Source organism: Rattus norvegicus, chromosome 7 (assembly GCF_036323735.1).
Source record: "Rattus norvegicus strain BN/NHsdMcwi chromosome 7, GRCr8, whole genome shotgun sequence".
NCBI classification, from domain to species: Eukaryota; Metazoa; Chordata; class Mammalia; order Rodentia; family Muridae; genus Rattus; species Rattus norvegicus.
Window position 1 is genome coordinate 31,272,992 of NC_086025.1, and position 16,667 is coordinate 31,289,658.

Genomic DNA, 16,667 nt, shown 5'->3' on the forward strand with positions numbered 1-16,667 from the left:
ATGCCCCATACAGTTTTGTGATTAGGGGTGGTATGAGTTCTTGTTAAGGCAACATGGTCACTGCCATTAGTGTTCCTAGAGCTGAAAAGATTTATTCAGTTAAGTTGCTGATAGTGACATTGATAAACCATTTGATTTAAGGTGATAAAATCTTTTTGAACTATTAATGTTAGTCTTAGATAGTTAATTAAGAATTTGACTTTTCTGAAATGGAAATTGCCTATTGGGCAGCAATGTTTTCTTCTATGTTCTTGGACAAGAATTCTCTAATGGACACTGTCCAAGTGTTCTGTAAGTCAGTTCTGATATGACATGAGGGCTCAATCCTACAAAGACTGCTTCCACTTCAGATGTCAGTCATAAAGCTAGGTCATGACCTGTACCTCTCTTTTACAGGCTGTAAATTGGGGTTCCAGTGACTCCTGTGCTTCAAATCTATTAATTCGTTAGAGTTGCTCACAAAACTAAGGAAACTACCATAGATTTACCAGTTATTTAAAATAATGTGATGTAGGGCACAGAGGAGCAGCCATTTGGATAGGTGGGGGGTATTTGTGCCCTGTACACCACTTTCTAGGCCCCCGTGTATTTAGCAAGCCTAGAGTTCCCTAAACCCTGTCTGTTTCCCACATCATGAGCATGTACATGTGTATGACTGTAAATGAAAGGGAGGGCAGGAGATCACTGATTCACATTCCCCTGGACTGCTTGACATAAGTGTTGTGGCCCCGACTTGGGTCCTCACGTTTGTAGTCACTCTCCCCCAGCCCTGCCTTTTGGGTTTTATGGCAGCCCTGTTCTATAGGTAGATTGCAGTACTTGTCACTGATGATCAGCTCAGCCTTCCAGAGGTGGAGGTGTGGCGGACCGAAAATCGTAACTCTGTAATCATATCTTTCTCTTCCTGATGACCGGCTCCTTCTAAAGCTCTGTAGGGTTCCTGGTCAGGAGTTACCTCATTATTGTACAAGTGATGTCCAAGAATTTTAGGAGTTTCCAGGGAGCCAGAGGCCAAATACTGTATTTTATTGTATCAGTATCCATTTACACTCAAAATTAGGTATATTCAAATATAAAGGCTTATTATTTAAAATTTGACTATATTTCATGTAAAAAAAAGTTTCATAAGGCTTAATCTAACTTTTAACTTTTTGTAGTCAAGTGTCTTCTTTGACTTTCAGCATTCATAGGAGAGTAGAAATAAAAGTACTAAAGTTTTTCTCAAAGTATTTCTAATCTTTGATTAAATTGACAAACTATAATGAGCTGGTAGTTTGCAGTGCGAATAATCACCCACTGTTAATATGTAGAGCCAGTCGTGGGGGCACATGCCTTAGTCCCAGCACTCGGGAGGCCAAGACAAGCAAATCATTGCAAGACCAAGGCCAGCCTAGTCTAAACAGGGAGTTCCAGGCCATTCGGGGCTAATAAGACTCATACTTAAAAACACAAACAAATAAAAAACCAAAAACATATATGGTAGTTGGGTGTGGTTGAACACCTAATAATCCCCACTTGAGGTGTAAAGCCATCCTGGGCTACAAAGAGAATCCATACCAGCTGTAGCAGTGTGGGGTGAGGTGATACAAAGGCCATTTTCCCATTGATCCTTTTAAATTTTCAGTTAGTGGAGTTACAGTTTAAGAATCTTTCTTCCAGGGATAGAGAGATGGCTCAGCAGCTAAGAACACTGACTGCTCTTCCACAGGTCCCAAGTTCAATTCTCTGCAACCACATGGTGGTTCACAACCATCTGTAATGGGATCTGATGCCCTCTTCTGGTGTGTCTGAAGACAGCTACAGTGTACTTATATATAATAAATAAATAAATCTTAAAAAAATAAAAATCTTTCTTCCATTTAAAAACTATATTCTGGTTTCATTAGTGTGTAACTATTAAAGAACAGAAATGTTTTTCTTCTTTTTAAGACAAAATGTTCCATTTGAAGAATATACAAGGCTTCAGAAACGACTAAAGGACATACAGAGAAGACATAATGAATTTCGAAGTCTAATCTTGGTTCCTAACATGCCTCCCGCAGCATCGGTCAATCCTGCTAACTTCCAGTCCTCAGCTATAGTTCCTGGAGTGGAACTCTCCTTTCCCCCTCATCTGCAGGTATGAACACTTAAACATTTCTGTAGCTTGTTTTGTTTGGCAGTTTTAACTTACTGTATATATTTTCTGAGTAGATTAGATTTACCCTGTGTTAGTGTTTGGTCTCAGGAGATGGTCTCACTACAGAGTCTGAGTAGCTTAGTTTTGCAGCATAATTCTGTACAACCTGCAAGAAGCAGTGCAGCACACTGCAAATTCTATATGAAATCTCATTTAATGATCGTGAAAATGTTTTGAGAGAAGGCACCATTTTTCTTCCCTGTCCATAGATGAGGGCACTGAGAGCAGTATGATGATGTGCCACAGACCCGAGCTGACTAAATGACAGCTAAGCCCTTTTTAACCCTAGCCTGTTTTAATCCAGAACCTAGGCTTTGTCTTTATTGGCCCCAGAGCTTTGACTGAATGGCATTGAAAACACTAAGTCATGAGACACTACAGTGCAGCCATGAGACTGCAGTCATCGGATTGAGTCACTGACCAGAGCAGGTGCTGCTTTCTAGTAAATTACCGACATTATAGTCTTGCTTGAAAGCTGCCACCTCTGTTTACCTATGCCTTGCCCATAGCACTGTCCAATTTGCTCCCTGGCAACTTTTACTCCTAGGGAGGAAGAGACTGGATTTTACTTCAGAGTAGAGTCTGAGGCAGCAGAGAAGGGTGACTAGTTTTAGATTACTACAGTCATTTCTGTGCCATGTTGTGGGAGGCCGATGGCAGGGACTTCCCTAGTTTTTCTAGGTTTCTGTTAATGTGTCATTTTTAAGGAAGAACAGCATCAAAGAGAACTCTCTCTCCTTCGCAAAAGACTGGAAGAGCTAGAAACTACACAAAGAAAACAACTAGAGGAACTTGGATCTCCCGGGGAGTGATGCTGGAAGAAAGGCAAAGCCAGAAACTCAATAAAGTATGACGTTTAACGTGTGGCCTCCAGGTGCTTTCTTACTGTTTGCCAAAATTGAGCTGCCTCAAGACAAGGTACTAGCTATGCGCTGCACTGCAAGGGCTCCAAGATTTTAGGATAATACTAAGAAAAATGAAGTATTCATATATTTAGGACATGCATTGATAATCTTTTGACAATGCAAAAATAAAAGGAACTAGTTAATTAAAAATCAAGTTTTCAAATTTATTAATTTTTATTTTGTTGATATTTTCTGACATTTTGCTTGAAATATATCCATCCTGAAGTCCCTTTTCCTTATCTTTGAAATGTCTCCTTGGTAATAACAAGATCAGTAAATATCTCCTTTCCTATATATAAAAGTTTTGGAAAAGATGGTCATTTAAAAGTATAAAAAACACTTAAAAGTTTCTAAACATGTATATTATAGAAATCCTTTCCTAAAAGCTGTGCATTTAATTTATTGAATAACTTAATAAATATTTTTGTATCTATGCTATTTGTGTTGACTTTTACTGATCATAGAGTAAATGCTAAACAGTTGAGATGGCGTCATTTCTTTGGCTTTGGTGAGCTTTAGAAACTTAGGTCCCATGGCTGTCTCTTGGTCAGTTGTTGGTTTTGGAGCAGTGAGGTATTGAAATGTTGCTGATATTTAGTTTGGTTTCTCACCATTTGGTTAGAATCAAATAACTATGTTTTATTTCCTTTGTTTTTCATTGTGTGCCATTGGAAGCTTCTGTATGTAGCATGTTTTAGAGGAACTCCATTGGAAAAATTTCATGTCAACAAACCAAAGCACAAGCTTGTGTGGACCTGTCACTGTACAGAAGTCTCTGCAGCCAGGCTGCTCGGTGAACACAGGGTGTCAGAGAGTGGAGCTGCTTATGTGTGTGTCTTTTTCCTGAAACGTAATTTAGATTAAGAAACCTATTGTAACTAGAACAGACAGACAGTCCACAGTTGTTACAGCAAAATGTTTATTTCTGGATATAGACATTTAAAACATTCATCTCCAAGAACAGCTTCAGTCAGCTATACAGTAAGAAATAGACTTTAAATCCTAATACAGAAAAAGTAACAGAAGTAACTTTTAAATGCTGCTTTAGACACTAGTGTTAGAAAAAAAAAGTTTATAAAGTAATTGTTTTGCACCAAAAATATGCAAAGAAACTTGAAAATAGAGAGCGTTTGTCATCTGTTTCTTTAGTTGTTGAGGAGAGGCCCAGTGACTGATTGTCTTCAGCACACATCTAATTTGGACATTCTGTGCGTTTGCCTAATGCGATCCAAAGTGTGATGTAGATAGTGCTTTCCACTGGAGGACTGACAAACACTACATACATTAGTGAGTCTTCACACCACCTCGGTGAGGTAGGTTAGAAAGAGAATACAGAAATTGAGGCACAAAGAGGTAAGTGACTTGCCCAAAGTTCCTAACTCCTGGAAGAGGCGGTCAGAGAGCTGGACAGGGACACCCTCACCATATGTGGCATTCCGTGATAGCTAAAGCTGAGGCTCCGCCTTCGAGTTCCCTGTTCCCCAGAGAAGGGGGTTTGTTGGGCAATTCTCCTACCCTTGGCTCTCGAGTCTCCTCCAGCTTTTCTCTTATGAATGCCTTCACCTCTTTGAAGACAGTAGCAGCTTTAAATGGGGACCAGACCTCTCACCTTTCTACTTAGAAATAAACTATTTGGTAGTAGTTTTGAGATGTGTCCATTGGACAGACAAGTCACAAGAAATAGGATCGGGAAGGTGCCTGTCGGGGCAGCAACTGCACTGTTGAGGTGTCCCCTCTCTTCTACTTTATGGGACAGTAAGGAGCAAAAGGATTGCGTTTACCGAGACAATTCACATTGCATTCTAGACGGTCCAGACAGTGCTGGTAAATGGTTTTAAAGGAATGTGTGCTCGATGGTTTATTTGCTGATTGAAAGAAAATTCCTTCCTAAACTGGGGGGTTTGGAACACCAAGGGTAAAAGGTGCCCGCTACAAGGTAAGTGAGAGAGCTGTCAGATTACACTTTTTACTTCTGTTTAATAGAAGGAAAACACAGTGGTATTAAAATTGGTCATGAGCAGCAAAAATTTGGGAATAAAAAATCAGCAATAAAAAAGACTACATTATAACTCGATAGGAAATTCTTTGAAAAAAAAAAAAAGAGGCACGAATAAAATGAGTATTTTAAATCTTTCTCCTGTAAGGAATACTTTCAAAAAGTACATAGTAAGACTAAGATACCAAGTTGTACTAATATTTTCCAGGCCTTGGGCCTCAAATATATATTTATATATAATACTCCAATGTGAACAACAATTTGATGAAATGTAAAATGTATCTTTTATTTTAATCACACACAAGTATTTATAACCACAGGGTTCACCAGAAATCTAAAGCAAGGAGACACTAGCACAGAAATGTAAGGTTACAGGAGTGACTTACACATCCACAGACAGTTCTGATCAAACAGAAGTAAAGTCATGAACTCTTTTCTTACAATACCCAACATGTCCACTACCAGATACATGAAAAAGATAAAAAGGAGACACTGTAGGACAGAGTCTAGGAAAACTGCTGTTGCATTTCAGTGAAACCCACCCACTCTCCTTGCTTTAGAGCTGCTTTGATGAGATGGAGGTGAGCTGATGAGCCCGGCTGGCAACCACTGAAAAACACGAGCCCTTTCAACAATGTTGCAACACTGTTAGTTTTTGGTTTAAACACACACACTCACGAATGCTAAGTGTACACACTACCAAATTCTGCCTTCAGCCTTTCCAAGAACTCCTAGGGAAAGTGACCTAATGCTGCAGATCCTCAGGGCTGCCCTAACACCCCCACCTTATTTCCACATGACTCCTTTCACAGTGTGAGCATTGTTGGTATCCCCTTCCCTCCGCAGGAGTACAGTGTAGTCACAAGTGCTACATAGCTGTAGTTTTCCAACAAAGCCACTTAGATACCATTGTGCTTAAGTGGAGACTAGTTACAATACTGACACTTGCTTACTGGCCCTGTATTCTCTGTAAACAAGGAGGCTGTTTGCAACAACCACTTCAGCTCTATTTACAGAAGGTTCCCACGACATACCAACAGGCACAGTAGTTGATAACGCTTTCTAAAAGCTGTGCGTGTGCCTTGGTCTCTTAAAAGACAGTGCTGGAAGTGGAACCCATGTGCAAACTTAAGACATTAACGACAAAGAGTAGCTCAAGCAGCCATTTTGCTCCCAAGCTGTCTGAAGAACTTTGTCAAATAAAGCCAGGCCCCAGGGTGCTTACATCCACTTGCATTTCTTCTTTTCATCAAATAAGACTTTTACATGCAAGAGTTGTTTCTGAGCTTCTTCCAGCCCTCGTTCTCTTTCTAGTTTATTTAGAATCTGTTGACAATTAGAACAGTTATTTTACATATTAGAGTTTTAGCAGTACAATTCACAATTCTGGTGGGCTTCTCTGCCTTTCTTTTTGCATTCCTGATGCTGTGAGTGGTAAAAAAATCTGTATGAAACAGATGCCAGCAGTTTTCTCCGATCATTTCCATACTCACTTTGCAAGTTGTTTTGCTAAGTCATTATCACAGGATCAACAACACTTGGGCTTGAAATAGAAGCCGAAAGAAATACCATCTATTTGCTTACAAATATGGGCCCCCAACTTCCAAGGCCCGGCTTCTTGTGCATTATGTCACAGCCATTCCAAGCACAGCAAGCATCCCTGGGCAGCCAGCATGCAGGCAAGTATTCCTCAAATGCAGCAGGCAGGGGCATCCTGATCAGAGAGGACTCCTTCCACCTCTCTCCCTCCCTTCCCTTCCCTTGCCCTCCCCTCCCGAGTGCTTCCCTTCTCACCCCTGGCCCCTGGAGAGGGAGGGATGCTTATCGTGTTTAAGGGACTCATTGCCTCTACCCTACCTTAGCTCTCCACTTGATCTTCAAGTAGCAAATGGAATTGGTGAGCTATTCTCACCATTGACATGGATAGCCTGTCCCAGCATGACTGAGTAGGGGGGAATCAGGGAAGGGGGAGTTAACATATATTTGGAAACAAGGAATCCAGATTAAGGAGAATTAGTCATAAAGGCGAATGGTAGTTGCTACTTATGGTCATAAGAAGCCTGAGTGAGAACATCGTGTATTGATAGTTGCTTAAGTTAGGAGGGTATCCTGATCTCATAACCGTAGAATTTAACAGGCTTAGCTTTCACTGTTAGCAGACCACAATCAAACATAAACTGGTCCCATTTAACAGGGCCATATTTTACTAATCAGGGTTTACTTGAGTTGTTGTAGCTTTAGGCCCCATGAACTCAAATGTAAATTCAGGACAGACTACAAGAAGGGCAGCCATGTGCACTCTGGCTCGGGGGCCTCCCTTTCTGGCTATTTGGGATGGAAGGCTATACCCAAGTCCTTGTGGTGGGCTCGTGGGTTAAACAAGTGGTAAAATAAAAAAAGAAAACAACTTACCTCATCAAAATACTTTACGATGTATTTGTAGATTTCTGTCAAGGCCACTTCTTCATTAAATTCATTTTCATGTTTCTGAAAGAAAAACTTGTTGAGAGACTCTGAAATGACTGTTTTCGTGATGACAAATTTAGAAGCTTATTTCTGCTTGGTAGCCATACCTTAGATTCCTGAGTTAAGAATTCTTCCATTTCTAAAGATGACAATGGAGGCAAATCCCTGATTGCTTTGTAGTAAGACTTCACTTCCTCCTTGTAGGTTGGTATATCCTTGGCATAGAGAAGTTTATTGGTTGGTGCTTCCTGAAAAACAGCAACAGCCACAAGAAGCAAACAAAGTCATGGGGGAATGCACAGTGGTTCAGTGTGACTGAACTGCCGCCAGCATCCCCTCCTGCCAACAAGGCTTCCTGCAGGAGGCCCCAGTGAACGTCGACTGAGTGACTGAGTGACTGACTGCTATCTAGATAGTTCTGGTGAGTCACTGTTATTTTCAGGCAGATTAAATGCTAATATATTCAGCCTTCCTCTCATAAAAGAACTAAAATTATTATTTTTGCATGATTTTGAGTTACGGTAACAATGGAACTTATTTCAATCACAGTTCATTACTAATGGTCGTTAAAAAGCCTGAATTAAAACGTTGCTCTCACCCTCACCCACCAGTGAATTTTGGCATTTATAAAAGACTTGATTGTAGAACTGATTGAGCCCTTTATATAACTGTGAAACTGGTAAGTAGTTGGCAGTGGCAGATTTTCTAGCTTGTCCCTTTATTTCACTAGATTCTAAAGATCTTCCAGTTTCTCCAGGAAGTACATGTCACCAGTACTGGTAACTCTGATGACCAATTTTACAAGTACTCCTTGGAAATTTGCATGGTGTCATAGAAGTACAGTAGCAACATTATGAAGCAACTAAGTAAAGATGAAATTATTGTTGACGAATGTTTTAAAATTTTTCTGTGAAGATAGTCCAATTAGTGATTAGTCCCAGTGTGCTTTACAAGAGTCATGGCTGAATCATGGCTTGGAGAATTGGTCTGAAGGCTGTAGACTGAGATATTTCTGAGCACTACATGTTGGGTTTTAAGTGAGCTCTGCAAGTTGCATGACTATCCATTCAATTAACATTTACTTCTCCAAGTATCACTGGTAGACATGGCATGGAACAAAGATGACGGTAACTACATCCGCCTTTGAGAAGCTTACAGTCTTGGGGAGAGAAATTCACACTGCCTGAGTGTGGTGGGAAGAGTCACTAACAGACTGCAGGGAAGGACAAGGACTGCACAGCTAGACAGATAAGAGATCATCTAAACTACTTAGTGATAAACAAGACTTGTGACACTTTCTGGACCTCAGACTCATCTGTAAAATGGGTATCACAGTACCTGAAGGATTAACTAAACCTAGGAAGTGATGTTTTTAAAAGCTCCTTTTCCTGCAAACAAACACATTGTGTTTTCAACATGGTGTAGGAGACGCACTAGGGAAGTTCACAGGCAAACAGATCAGAGTTTCCTGCAGTAATTCATACACATCAAGAAACTGCGTTTGTGGAATCAAACAGTGGCAGATGAAGGAGGATTTACTAACAGGACTGAGGCCAGTCAGGAAGGCCCAGAAGCTCAGCAAAGACCCCATTGTAGGAAGAAATTCACTTAGACTATGAAAAGGAAGAGTTTAGCGGCGGGGTGGGGAGCAGAGCCAGGGGTGTGGGTTAGGTGGCCGTTACTGTCCAGTAGGGAGGGAATGAAGACATGAGAGGAATAAGAGGACAGGGAGGTTTTAGAGAGCGGAGTGAAGTCAGGAACAACGTAAGAGTTGGCAATTATGAGGAGGGTTGTGGCACCTGAGGTAGCTGTGAAACATCTGTCTCGGGAAGTGATTTTCAGGGATATTTATCAGAAAGCAAAGCTGGGCCTTACCTTCCCCAGTTGCTGTTCTGTGAGAGAAAAGGCATCCATGAATGCTTGGGCAATCACTGACAAACAGCTGTCTATGTGTGGAGTCTTCTTAATGTCAAAGACAAACTGAGGGTTCTTCAGGATGTTTACCCAGAATCGAAGAGGGAGGCTGTTTGAAGGGAAAACAATCTCTTCTCAGGCAGGACTTAACACAGTCAGGTCTGCTCACCAGTTAATGAGTGTGTGTGATCTTGTTACTGAAGAGCATAAACGTGCTTAGCCAGACTAACAAGCAGCAGGTGGCAACATCACTCAGACCGGAAAGGGTTGACTCAGCAGTGAGGGAGGGAGCAGGCTAGAGAGGTCAGAATGGCCCTGGACAAGGATTTCTTCCATGTCTGGGTTCTATGGGATGATGTCATTCACCAACAAGAAATTTTCACTCAAATCTGTTACACCTGACCCCTTTGAGTGGGTCCTCAGTGTGGCACTCTGGTCTAAGTAACTGACATCTTGCCTGAATTATTTGTCCCCAGATCTTGATCCTTCTAAGAGAATCAGATCTTACCACTCCTCTGGTGAACTGTGTGTCCCTCAGTCAGGGTCTCCTCTCCTGCCACTTTCCAGTGACCTCATTTCATCTCCACTGGGCCCTTTAATGTCTTCAGTTCATATCAACCAAGGTCACATCTCAGGAGTTTGCTGTGTGGTCTGCTTACTGTTCTCCTACTCCATGTAGTCTAATCCTTTCCTCATCCAGGAGACACCTCTGGACACCCTGACCTGATACTCCTACCCTCTTTTACCATCTCCATTACACACATCGCCTTCTGGTGCACTTCGGTGAATGCACCCCATCTCTCTACCTACTAGAATGCACACTTTGAGGACAAACTTTGAAGTGTTTCCTATACCACAGTGCCCAGCAATATGGCACAGTGTAGACAGTGAAGTAAATATTGGAATATGAGCTTGAGAATCATTCAAAGCCCTCCCCATATCTCTGTCCCAACTCTGGCCTAACTTACTGCTGCCACCACATGGGTGCTGGGATTCCGATGGGTCAGTCAGGCTGGTGGTTAGCACCCATGCTGGGTGTAGGAGCTGCAGAACCTTGGGATATGGGCTGGAACTGAGGATAGCAGTCTGCCAGAGCGAAGGGTGGAACCCAGATCAAAGGGAAAGACTGACTAAGCTCTGAAACTTCACCTCTACTACTTGCTAGCGTTTCGAGGGCTTTGAGCTCACAAGAGGCATACTATTGTGTCATGTCTGAGTCTTTATTAGCTGAGGTGCAAAGCATTTCAAGTAGAAGCAGTAAGCTATAGCCATCTTCTGAGAAGATACTAGCACAAATGTGGCTATCCTGCTTCTTAAGGTAAATGTAAAATAAATAACACTGTCTACTACTAAATGACAAAAGCATGAACCATGTAGAATCTGTGTAAATACACAACTTGAAAATTATAAAGCAATTATTGTAGGCAAAATAACAGTTTAGTAAAGATAATAGGTTAAACCATAAAACACTTAATTTCTCATTCTTTGCTAGTCTAACATTCCCCTTTCATGCATTAAAAGATAAGAGAATTTTGTTATTTTATCATCTAGAATAGAAGTCAAACCCTGAGAGAGATTCTGATACAATAACTATTTAATATTCTGCTCTAGGTTCTTGAAAACAGCCAGTAATCACCTACATTCCCACCTGTTTGTTTTCCAGATATGTACGACATCAGGGTCTGTGATTTTTTTGTTTTCAGCTTGGGCATCCAGAAAGTCAAAGAAGTATTTTATAGCAAATGGGGCCCTGCTATTAGGCAAACTCCAAATGCTTCTGAAGAGTTTCTCAAGCACAGAGTGAATTGCCACCTGGAAAACAGAATGGGAGACTGAAATACATGGGGGTAGTTTTGAAAAACTAATGGAAAAGCCAGCATCAAGTTCAGAGAAAGTGATATACCAGCCAGAGAAAAGTCAGCTGAGGGGGAAATGTGAAACTCAAACGAGCTAGCATGAGATGAGACAGGGGTCCTGAATTTGCTCACATATAAATCTGGTACATAAACTTGTTGACAGCATCACTGTTTAGAGGGAGTATGAGGTAGAGGTAGGTATAGGTGTGTCTGTGCGCACGCACATGTGTGCGTGTGCACACTAGAAGCCACTAATGTTCCACCTTTGCTAGGTACAGCCTGTAGAAACTTGAGTGAAGTGCTTTGCTGCTAGATCTGTTTGTTCTTGCTTGCATTTTCATCTCAGGCTTTGACTTCCCAAAGCAGTCAAATATGAAGGCACAGCTCTCTGGGAAAACTGAAAAAAGCAGAAGGTGTAGGCACTCCTCTGCCTAGCACACAGGTCTGAGCAGATTTGCTGAGGAAGCCTGCCCAGCAAGCTAACAAGGCCAGGGAACAGTGACAGTTCTTAGTGGAGAAGAAGTCCAGAGATTTATGCTAACCCCTAAAAAAGAGATGCAGTGCAGTTTGCTCCTGATTTGGTATTCCTCTGACTTTCACATCTAACACTTTTATAAGTGAACAGAATTCTTAATTTCAAGATGGAAAAAAAAAGCAGTAAGATTTACTAGGTTGATCGTCACAGATTTCCCCCTCGTTTTATTTGCATTTCAAAGGAGTTTTATTGCTTATCTATGATAACAAGTAAACAAAAAGGAATAATTATGCTGTCAGCCTAAAAAGTAATAGTGACATGGTAAAGGAGCAGGAACAATAGTAAATGCCCTGATTGAAGATGCTGCAGTAGAAATTTATAAAGTGCTGTTCTCTCTTCAGTTAAATAAAAACTGAAGGGGGTAGAGGATGTGTCTACAATTTAAACTTTCATTTTGCTTTGCTAGAAGGCACAAGGGATTTGTAACATTTTCACACTTGAGCGGAAATTAAGTTGAACACATCATATACCCCCAAGGTGGCCATGAAAGCGTTCCTAGAGCAGTAAGTGTACCTTGGTCGACAGCAGCTTTGTCAGATACATTTCTTTTACTTTGAACTTGTGTTTCCCTCGATGTCTTTTTCCTTGAACTACTTGGAATGCCTCTGAATCTGGCAAAATCTAAAACAGACGACAGTACGTGATTACCTGGGGAAATGGTATGCTATGAAAGGCATGCCGTTCAGTGGGCAGCACAAGGCTGCTGAACTCACCAAGTGGCAGTGGTCATCTGAGTATTCCACATCTAAACACCAGAGAAAGGGAGAGAAAGAGAAAAAGGAGCCCATTAAAAAACAACCACGGACTAATTGGCCTCAACAAAAGCCCCGCTTGTGCTCCAGAGCCAACAGCTCAGCTATTATCTACTGGGCTCTTCATGGCTAAACACTTTCCTCGGCTGCACCTGAGCAGTGTGAGGCAGGGCTAGGGACTGGAGCAAATGTTAGTGCAGGGGCTAAGTTAACACTTAACTGGGAACAGGTGGGAGGGATCCTAGCCTGTCAACAAATAGACCTGGAGCACCCGAGTGCCAAACCTCAGCCAGAGTTAAGCCAGCCTTGTTCCTGCTGCTACTAATTACACAATTACTTAATTTCAGTGAGGGAGAGCTGTATAAAAAAAGTGTCCATCTGAGTCTAGGAGATTTCTTTGAATAAGAGCTGTTACAGACGAACCTAAGTAAATGATTAGCCAGGTAAATCAGGGAAGGCTCCAGGGTGGGAAGGAATTGGACCCCTTCTAATGTGTCCAGCTCAGAGAGCAAGCAAACTGAGAATGTCACCAAGCAAGAGGATGTTTGGGAGGAAGAGAACTTGGGGTGTGGAGTGGGGGTCGCGGCAGACGAAGGCCCTGACAATGAGTGGGACTCTTACCTAGCAATGCTACTAAAATTTAAAAATTAGGGCAATTAAGAAGAAGGGGAGATAGTCCATTGAAAACCAACCGTCCACTAGTAGGAGAAATCTGCGGTATAGGAAGGACTTAGGCCGTCCTAAAGCACTGGTGACAGGCCGGTCCTGAAGGCGAGGGGGCGGAGGAAGCAGACAGAGCGCCTTGCTGCATCGGATAATGGATGCTGAAGGCGTCAGGATTACAGGTAGGACAAGGCCAAGTCCCTGTCTAGCCCTACAGCAGCAGCTCTGTGTCGTGGAAGGAGCCCTCTGGAGAATAGTGTTAAGTGCTTGAAAAATTAGTAGCCTCAGGCTTTATCAAGATCCCTGTTCAAGTTCAACTCCATGAATTCATCCAGCCTTAACTGGATGGCTGAGTGCCATTCTCCTGTGGCTGCCTGGCTAAGAGTTGGGTCACCCAGGACTGGGATTGCCACAGGGGGTGAAGGGTTGAGTATCAGAGGGACAGAAATCAAATTGGTTCTCAGCCACACTGGACAGGGAGTGAGCATGCGTGTGTTCCATAAAGAGATCAAGCCTGAGATCCTGCTACTTGGTCCTAAAGCAGCAGGCTAGTCTAAAGGCCCAGTCTTCAAAGCCACAGCTCTCTCCTCACTCTCAATGACAGCCACTCAGCAGGGTGGCTTTGTACAGCCCAGTGTTGTGATTCGAGGGGAGAATCAGCAAAGGGATGTGGATCCACAGACTAGGTACTGAGTCTAACTAAGGTCATCTATTGAGCTCGGGAGTCACAGAAGACGGGCTCCTCCAGTCTCCGCTGCCTGGGAAGCCTACGTGTTGTCTTGGAGACTCCGCAGGGGCTGTCTGCTCGTTCAGCTGTCTAGGGCAGTGCGATCATCTGCAAGTTCCTGCCGGGTGTGCCGGGTGTGCCGGGTGTGCCGGGTGTGCCGGGTGTGTGGGGCGGTCTGTGCTGTTGGTGCCCATTCTACTGAGGACTTGGGAAAGAGCTACAAGGCTGAGGCTGCCCTGGGTTCAGAGCTGTTAGAGACAGTGACTTCCTTTGTGCTGGGCCTTCTTTACTAACATGGTTACAGTTCCCTTCTGTTCCAGCAGAACCTGTGTTCTTAGGACTAGAGACAAATCAAAATGGTTTTTCTTGGCTTCTGAAGAATTACACAGCAACAACTCAGTCATACCTCTGTGACTGTATATCTAAGATAAGCAAAAAAGGCAATATTTCACAAAGCTTGGGGGGAAAAAAGGTTAATAGTGTTATATTGGTTACCTGAAGTAAAATTTGCTATCTTCTTAAAGACTTTTATAGTGGATCCATTTGATATCTGAAAGCAGAGATAAAACATGTGAGTTTTCAAAATATAATGGTTTTTCTCAACTTCAACTAGGTTAACTAGCTCTCTCGATTGTTATTTATCAAGGACTGCTGCATTTGATATGCAGGCTAAGGTTAGCCAGGTGACCAGCAGGACACTGTCTGCATTCAAGAGCTCATGGTCCTGTGATGGATACACGTAGGCAGCAGATGCGTGAAAGGGAGTACCCTGCGACCTAGATGGGATGGGAGCTGCCTCTGGGAGAGGGGAGGAGTAAGCCATCTTAGCCCAATCCCCAAGCAGGTCAAAAGAGGCCTGGGCGCCCCGCCCCCCACCTCCAGGTTTCTACCAGTTATGTGCCCTCCAAACAGATATGCTGAGTTATTTTAATATGGTGGTAAGAGGAGGTAGGGCCCTTAATTAAATCCTAGAGAGAAGTCCTCAGGAATGAGATTAGTGCCCTTCTGAGAAGACAGAGCTGAGCCTACCCCACCCTACCTTCCTATCTTCCCACCACCAGCACATAAATACACAGTGAAAGGACAACCCTTGGAATCAGGAAGAGGCTTTGATTACCAGGTTTGAGTCTGGTAACCTTGGCTTCTAGGCACCAGAGATGTGGAAATAAGCAATTGTTGTTTGACCCCACCCCACCCCCAAGTAGATTCTGTCACATTGTCTGAATTTGCTGAGGCCATGAAGGAGTGCTGCTTGCTGGCTTGCTCTCAAGGCTTGCTCAGCCTGATTTCTTATGTCATCCAGGACCACCTGCCGGGGGATGGCACCACCCACAGTGAGCTGGCTCCTCCCACATACATTGTCAATCAAAAGAATGCCCTACAGGCCAGTCATGGTGGCACATGTCTCTAGTCCCAGCACTGGAGATAGAGGTGGACTGGTCTTTGTGAGTTTGAGGCGAGCCTAGTCTACATAATCCATACAGAGCTGCCTAGTGAGACTCTTGTCTCAGAAAAAAAGAGAGTGCCCTTCAGACTTGCCACTCTGGTGGGGAATAGTTTCTCAGTTGGGGTTCACTCTTCCAAAATGACTCCAGCTGGTGTCCAGGTGACATAAAACTAGCCAGCACAACTGTTACTCCACGTATAACTATGGTCAATCCTATAAACAGGGTTTGTGTAAAGGTACTGTAACTCTACCTACATTGTTTTGTGAAACATTTCAAGGTTCTGAGAACGGCAGCCCGTTCCCAGGCAACAGGCGGTCCCCTCTCTGACTCACCTCACTGACTAGCTTCACGTGGTCTGGAGATTCAGACAAATGGACTTAAACAATACATACTGTGTGCTTGATGTCCTAAATACAAGGGTCAATATAAGTCTGTGATCATTTATCGATATACACTGTGCCTATCATTACATCCCTTGTCATAACTGTGTAACAGCCCAAGATATGAATTTACATCAAAAACTGTCCCATGGTAAAGGAAATGATAATACATGCAACATTGAAGATTAACGTTAAAAACATGCTAACTGAAACAAGCCAATTATAAGGTCACATGTCTGAGCTCTTTCCTTTAAAATGCCCAGTACAGGCCAATTTATATAGATGTCTAGTGGCCTTTTTAAAATGGGAGTTATAAAGAAGACTGAATAGTCATGAGTTTCTCTTAAAAGCAATGAACTATTCTGAAGTCGGGCTGTGATTATACCTAAAACTCTATGATTATACCTAAAACCAGTGAGTCCCACATTTTAAACAGGTTAGTTTTGTTGGTTTGGGTTTTTTTGTTGTTGTTGTTTTTTGGTTTTTTGGTTTTTTTATCCAGAACCCAGGGCTCTGCCTGCTAGGTGAGTTTTCTGTCACCAAGCTACATTGTTATCTTTAAATATGTGGGCCTTGAGGAACATAGACTATAACTCAGTATAGTTCTGTCAAAAATCGATTCAGGCTTTACCTGTGTGGGTTGATGATCAGTGCTTTTATTGTGCAGTCATGCTAATGCCATGCCTATGTGTGGCCTTCCCTAGAGATGAAGTCCAACACCCTCACTCTGAGGCCTTTTGGAACCAAGGGTCCCTGGCCCTCCAGGGTCTTTCTTGCATAACCAGGTAAGTCCTTAGAAATGACTAGTGTAGAAGTTACCTTTGGGCAGAGGAAACCACAGATGCT

At 42.6% G+C, this 16,667-nt stretch overlaps 2 protein-coding genes across 22 annotated transcripts in view; one reads left to right on the top strand and one right to left on the bottom strand.

Moving 5' to 3' along the window:
* The window catches only part of Cep83 (centrosomal protein 83), a 109,316-nt gene extending 105,794 nt beyond the window's left edge, over positions 1-3,522 (top strand). For 11 of the 16 annotated variants that reach the window (XM_063264031.1, XM_063264027.1, XM_063264030.1 and 8 more), the window contains 2 exons: positions 1,930-2,119; positions 2,887-3,517. In XM_063264031.1, the coding sequence (XP_063120101.1) occupies positions 1,930-2,119; positions 2,887-2,991 (295 nt within the window). In that variant the 3' untranslated portion in view covers positions 2,992-3,517. Of the gene's footprint in view, positions 1-1,929; positions 2,120-2,886 lie in introns of all 16 variants that reach the window. The other 5 variants (XM_063264032.1, XM_008765317.4, XM_063264037.1 and 2 more) reach the window with 2 other exon arrangements.
* Positions 3,523-3,986: 464 nt separating this feature from the next.
* Positions 3,987-16,667, bottom strand: part of Plxnc1 (plexin C1) — a 153,846-nt gene continuing 141,165 nt past the window's right edge. For 3 of the 6 annotated variants that reach the window (XM_039080100.2, XM_039080102.2, XM_039080103.2), the window contains 8 exons: positions 14,489-14,543; positions 12,565-12,596; positions 12,365-12,472; positions 11,109-11,272; positions 9,422-9,569; positions 7,654-7,794; positions 7,493-7,567; positions 3,990-6,406 (listed from right to left, as the gene is read on the bottom strand). In XM_039080100.2, coding sequence (XP_038936028.2) covers positions 6,302-6,406; positions 7,493-7,567; positions 7,654-7,794; positions 9,422-9,569; positions 11,109-11,272; positions 12,365-12,472; positions 12,565-12,596; positions 14,489-14,543 — 828 coding nt within the window. In that variant the 3' untranslated portion in view covers positions 3,990-6,301. Of the gene's footprint in view, positions 6,407-6,867; positions 7,023-7,492; positions 7,568-7,653; positions 7,795-9,421; positions 9,570-11,108; positions 11,273-12,364; positions 12,473-12,564; positions 12,597-14,488; positions 14,544-15,773; positions 15,849-16,667 lie in introns of those variants that run through there. The other 3 variants (NM_001426988.1, XM_039080101.2, XR_005486861.2) reach the window with 3 other exon arrangements.